General features: G+C 41.5%; 1 protein-coding gene across 1 annotated transcript; it reads right to left on the reverse strand.

The window, feature by feature from the left end:
• Positions 1-262: 262 nt before the first annotated feature.
• On the reverse strand, positions 263-2,860 carry cryba1a (crystallin, beta A1a). The gene is made up of 6 exons (XM_004543814.5): positions 2,756-2,860; positions 2,187-2,253; positions 1,909-2,027; positions 1,498-1,639; positions 1,029-1,171; positions 263-805 (listed from the first exon to the last, which is right to left on the reverse strand). The coding sequence occupies exons 2-6, from the start codon at positions 2,223-2,225 to the stop codon at positions 658-660; spliced, it is 591 nt and encodes a 196-aa protein (XP_004543871.1). The 5' UTR covers positions 2,226-2,253; positions 2,756-2,860; the 3' UTR covers positions 263-657.
• Positions 2,861-6,168: the final 3,308 nt, after the last annotated feature.

A 6,168-nucleotide genomic window follows, 5' to 3' on the forward strand; every position in this document is an offset into this window, starting at 1 on the left:
AAGAACCAGGGTACCAGGGTATGTGATTGGGTGACTTGTACTAGAAAGCACTTGTGAGTGCTCAAATGGAGTAGAAAGGTGTTATGTAAGTATAAGTCAATTTTGCTTCTATTAAGGCGTAAAACAAAACATGACTACCAATATACCTACTATCCCTTATGTGCTCCCAGCTTCTTTTCACTGCAAATAGTCACAGTTAAACAGAGAAGCCTAAAGCAAAGCTCGCTGTTTTAAAATAAATCACAACTGAGCACACCAGAGGTTAGCAGCAGACTCTTTATTTAAGTTGCCTTCTTCTGTCTTTATTGAACACTGGCAGCACCACAGTTATCCACAAATATGAGGAGCAATGACTCTGAGTGACATCACCACCCTGCTGCTGCCTTGAGGCCTGTTTTTAGCGTCCTCCTTTTCTTTCCTCAGCGGGGCATCAGTCAGGAGCTTCTCTACAGTGGCCTGTTTTTAACTTTCTTTTATTCTTCTCATGTTTTCTCTTTATTTTCATTTGGCAACAGACAAGAAAAGTGTCGTAAACATCTCGATGATAAAGCACCAGAAGGTGCTGGAATGATTGGGTTAAGGGTGGAAGAGGAGGAGCAGGAGGGAAGATCTGGAGGAGGTAAAGAGCGAGAGGCTGGGAGAGGAGGCCGCGGGGTCTCATTGCTGGATTCGACGCAGCGACTGCACCTGGAAGGACTGAGCGTGGGAGCCCCACTCTCTGTAATGTTTGTACTCGCCACCGTGATGGTCACACTCCATGATGTACTGGTAACCACGGTAACCTGGAAACTGGTAGCACACCCAGCTGGTGGTGGAGGAGGAGGAGAGGGGAATTTGTGGTTTAGACAGCAAGTGAAATGAAATGCATTTAGAAAAATATACGTGAAGCTACAGGAGGAAAAGACAACAGTTGTATGCCAGTGGATAAGCCTGGAAGCCACTATCAGCTACAGTTTTCTTCACTTGTTCCAATTTTAACATGTGTGAAGCCTGTAAAGAGTAATACGAGTTCCGATGTCGAGACTTACGCGCCGCTCTGAACTTGCATAGATCCGATCTCGTTGTTGCCCCAGCCCATAGCCTGCAGGGAAGGATAGTCATCGTTTATCTCCCACTGGCGCCCCATGAAGTTCTCCTTCTCAAATAGCACCATCTTGGACTCCTTGTGATTCTGTGCGAGCATGAGTCAGCCAGAGAAAACAGGCAAAAGAACACATGATGTTGGTGATAGGTGTAGTAATGAGGTAGCAACCTTCCAGGCACAAAAGAGTTGCATAATAATCATTAAAATTGTGTGAATTGGGCCCAAAATCTAATAATTTACAAGTTGCAAGTGCACTCCATTCTATTTTAGGCTGCACTCGGCGCCTTTATTAGTCACTCTATCGAGCTTTACACACACATGAGACCATTTCATGAGACAAATACTTTTTTTTTTTTTACATTTTGTATAGATGGAGAAAAAGCAGAAGCTGCTGATTTAGGACAGAAACTCACAGCAGAGCAGATGGGGCGGAAAGACATCATCCTCTCAATGTGGTAGGCGTTGCTGCCGCTCCATGACTCCCAGTAAGGGTACTCTCCCCTCTCCAAAACAAACTGCTGGCCACAGAAGCTGGAGTGCTCATATCCTGCCCAGCTGCCACGAACAAACAGAGAGACACATGAATGCATCGCTGGATCACAGGAACACAGACCAATTAGAAGACATCAGGCAAATGTTTTGTATATTTTAAAAAAGCTTATAGTGAACTTTAAATAGTTATAAGTGAGGGCTATAAGTAATTTCAGATGTTATGTTTTGAGTTTAAATACTAACAGATCTTTCAGTATCTTTCTGATAAATGATAAATGTGTTTTAGGTCACACTCTGGTTTCGAGATTTTCTTTTCTCTGTGGGTGACTTACGCGCCACACTCCACCTTCAAGGATCGAATGTTGTCAACGCCACACTCCATGATGTTCTGGCAGGCTGAGGTAAACTCCAGACGCTTCCCCTGGAAGTTCTCCTGGTCATAAACTGTGATCTGGAGCGGACACAAATGCATACATGTAGCATGCACATGTTGCACGCACACACTGATGTGTGCACAGATGCACACGTCACACATTTATCAGGCCAGGCTTGATATTTAAAAGCATTATCTGCTTTTGTTGTTGATCCATGACAAGGGCGTCAGACTCACTTTCCATGGTCCCAGTGGGTTAGGGTTGTTTAGAGCCATGCTACTTTGTGTTTCCGACTTGATATACCTTCAGAATGAAGAGCAGGGAGTGTTGCATTTATTAAACATACAGCTTATCATTCACACCACTTAAAACAATAACGAGCGTTTCTGCAGTTTTTATGCAAAATATAAGAGGATCTTACAGACTGTCATCATTTTATGTGTCATGTTGGTGTGTCTTTTTTTGAATTTGACCAAATTTTATAACAAAATTTACAAAGTTCATTAATTAGAATGTTTTTGACATATATAACAATACTGCCTTTGTCATACATGTTTGGGCTTGAAACAGCTAACTATGGGAAATTCTCCACACTTGATGAAACCACGTTCAGATGTAGACACAGTGCATACATGTCCTCCCTGTGTGTCGTCAGTACACCTTTGCATATGCATGTCTGCTCTCTGTCTTTACATTCATGTGACTCAGCGAAATCCACAAAGAGGAAAAAAAAAATGCAAAAATGTAAGCGACAATAGTCTGCACAAGGTTGTATAGGCTGAATGGACTGAGATAGAGGGCTTACCTGACCGGCCCCAAAGAATAGCTGTTCAGTGCTCACAGGGGGCTCCACAAAAACGATGTCCTGACCTCAGAGTAAATGGACCTATTTATACATGTTGGTGCTGAAAAGCAGCTGGGCCTGTGGGTCGGGGCAGGAGTCAGCACATTGCTGCTCCGTGCATTGTTCGGCGCTGAGCTGCTGGGCTTTAGCTGCAGTAGGACTGGATGGAGGGCACGGTGCCCAGTGCAGATAAGCACAAGTTCCAAATGGTCCATGACCGGTGGGCCGGACCAAGTCCTGGCACGGCCTAGTCTGATAACAGATAACAGATGTTCACAGTCCTGGCAGAGACTGCCCTGCAAATAGGAAAAGCACCACAAGTAGAATTAAGTTAGAAAGCAAAAAAATTGAAAAAAGATAGGCAAGCTTAGACTTTTCATCATTAAAGGTTTTTCAAAATCTAGGGGGACATAAAAATTTGTCTAATACAAAAGATAACTTGTCTCTTGTTTACTCACAAGGGCTTTCCAGAATGCGGTGTGCTCTGTCTCAGATTTGTACATCATGTCCGCTTCTACTGACCCCACGTCTCCGATCCTTTCACCTCTCCCCTCTCAAATCAATGTGCACGCATGCTCAGTCATGCAGGCAGACTGTCATGGACAGAGACAGACATGCAATGGCTTCATTCATGCACTCACACATGCATGCAGAGCTTACAAAGGACACACAGAGAGAAAACCATTTACACGGGAACAGCTGACCTTCCAGTGTACACTCATCTTCTCCTTGCATATTGCTATTACTACTGTTAATAATAATAATAATAATAATAATAATAATAATAATAATAATAATAATAATGATAATGAAAAGGAGCCAAAAATTGCTTTGCACTAAAAAGTCAAAGGCTGTCTGTGAATAGGTGGCATTTCACATGTTATTATTATGCACCCTAATATAATTTTGTCTTTAAGGCAGAAAAAATAAATAATAATTTCTGACTTAATTTCCTGCAAAGATATTCATACAGGCGGCATCAATTACACTCTTTTTGTGAAGATTAAAGCTTCACATCCTGCATATTGTGGGTCAGTGAGGAAAAACTAATGCTTTGAAGCAGAAAACCTGTTGGAGTTTTATCTAAGAAACTTTTGGTTTAGCATTTGAATAATTAACCACTTGATTAAACATGGACACTGTGAATTCTTTTTATTTTAAGTGAAGCTGTTGTGCTGATCTAACATTCAAGGCTGAAGAGGTAAACCATTGTGAAATTACTTTCTCAAATGTCAAAAAGATACAAGTACAGTGTTGAAATCAGTGTAACCCAAACTAAATGGAAAGAAATATGTCACCAATACAGAAAAGGCTTGGGATCACTGTCCTGTTGAATGACCAAGCTTCAGAGAAGTTTTATCTGTCTCACATTTGACTCTAGATCACTTTGATATACAGATGAGTTCATGGTTGACTCAGTGACTGCAAGATGCTCAGGTCCTGTGAGGGCAAAACAACCCCAAATCATCGCTCATCCACCACAGTGCTGGACAGTTGGTATGAAGTGTTTGTGCTGATAAGGTGTGGGGGATTGTCTCCAAACATGGTGCTGAGCATTACGGCCAAACTTCTTCATTTTGGTCTCTGTTGAAAGGAAATTGATCCAGAGGTTTTGTGGTTTGTTTTCTCCTGGTAGCCATACTGGTTCAGTCCTTTTCTGATAGTACTGTCATGAACTTTAACATTTAACATGCTAACTGAGGCCTTTAGTGTCTGAGATTTAACTCGTGGATTTTTCACAGTTACTCTGAGCATTGCACAGTCTAGTGCAAATTTGGCAGGACGTCTATTTCTTGGGAGATTTGCAACAATCTTGAATGTTTTCTTCATTTGAGTCGTTTTTCTTTCCTTCTTTTTTTCCTTACTGCAGAATGACTCATTTCTAATTCTTTGAAAATAGCCTTAATTTCACATTTATGGGCAGCAACAATTGCTTTAAGATCATTGTTGATGTATTTCCTCCTTGGCATTGTGTTAGCACACACCTGAATACTACAGACCACCAAACTGCTAAAAGTCCCACTTTTATAGAGTTGCTCACACTTGCTGTAGTTGTTCACTACAGCGAAATTGATTTGCAGTATGTCCATACAAACAAACAGACAACCAACACATCACATACACACACAAAAATAATATAATATAATATAATATAAGCCTGAGAAAACAGCCAGTATCAGGTCTGAGTTTTGTCAGTGTATGTTTCCATGTTCCACTTTGAAGGTTCATGTCTGATGTCAGTGTATTCAGTTTTGCTTCCCCTGTCTCGTCTTGTCAATTACTCCCAGCTGTGTTCCCCACCTGTTTGTAATCTCCCTGTGTTCTTCTGCGTGTATTTAAGTTGTGTCTACTCGTGTACCAGTTGCTGGTCTGTCTGTGTATCCACCGTGTGTTCACCCTGCTGTCCACCTTGATATGCCTCTGCTCACCCTTTGTCATGTTTGTGTTCATGTTTGATACTTTAGTTTCTTACACTTTAGGTTATCTTTAGTTCCGTTCTGCCATTTTTCACCTTGTGTTTTATTTTTACAACAAACCTCCTTCGCACCTCCACAAGTGCCTGTGCTTGGATCCTCCTTTATTTTCTCCACACAGCTCATCCCATTCGCCGTGACACTGCTAAGGACTAGAATTATGTTTTCATTGTGTCCAGATACATAAAACCTTAAAATTGAAAGAGAGAGTGCACTTGCTTTTACCATGACTGTAAAAGAAAATGACACCGTGTTTTTATTTTAATATAGCAAACAAAAATACATTTAATGTTTCTGGTCTTTTGGTCATTTCACAAGTCATGTCAAGAAGCTGCCACTCTGCAAGTCTGCTGCTGTGCATGTAGAAAATAAAGCGTCTGTATGATACAATCATGGATGCATGTCTATCTGCATGACTATAGCCTGTCGACCACCCAAATGTTCCAAAGAGTGTCCGTTTGCCTGCCTATACAAAAGCTACTGCAGTCAGCATATTAGAGACGTGGGGCTCAAAAGCTTAGACTGCATGCACGAAGCATCAAAAAAAAGAGAAAAAATGAAAGTGAAAGCCAAAAAAATATATATCACAGAGCAAGAAGTGAAAATGAAATGAAAGACAGAAAAGAAAAAACATGAGGAAAAGAAAAAGCTTTTTAAAAGAAAGTCATGAAGAGAAGTGACAGCTTCACACACACAGGACAAACACCTAAGTGTGTGTGTGTGTGTGTGTGTGTGTGTGTGTGTGTGTGTGTGTGTGTGTGTGTGTGTGTGTGCAGACTTTCTGCTGATGGCAGTGACTGTCCCTGGTCCCCCACAATGGTCCAGGACAACAAAAGGAGCAGCTGAGTCATCATGACTTGTCCACGGATTAGCAGCGTGCCCTTTGACCCCACATTGTGA

The sequence above is a fragment of the Maylandia zebra genome, linkage group LG14 (assembly GCF_041146795.1).
Source record: "Maylandia zebra isolate NMK-2024a linkage group LG14, Mzebra_GT3a, whole genome shotgun sequence".
Classification (NCBI taxonomy): domain Eukaryota; kingdom Metazoa; phylum Chordata; class Actinopteri; order Cichliformes; family Cichlidae; genus Maylandia; species Maylandia zebra.

What these genes read in the sequence shown, in the direction of transcription:
- cryba1a (XM_004543814.5), bottom strand. Translation starts at nt 2,225, where the DNA reads ATGGCTCTAAACAACCCTAACCCACTGGGACCATGGAAA. An exon ending in ACCCACTGGGACCATGGAAA is followed by an intron (nt 2,028 to 2,186) that starts GTGAGTCTGACG and finishes TGTCCGCTCCAG; the next exon opens with ATCACAGTTTATGACCAGGA. An exon ending in TCCGCCCCATCTGCTCTGCT is followed by an intron (nt 1,172 to 1,497) that starts GTGAGTTTCTGT and finishes ATGCTCGCACAG; the next exon opens with AATCACAAGGAGTCCAAGAT.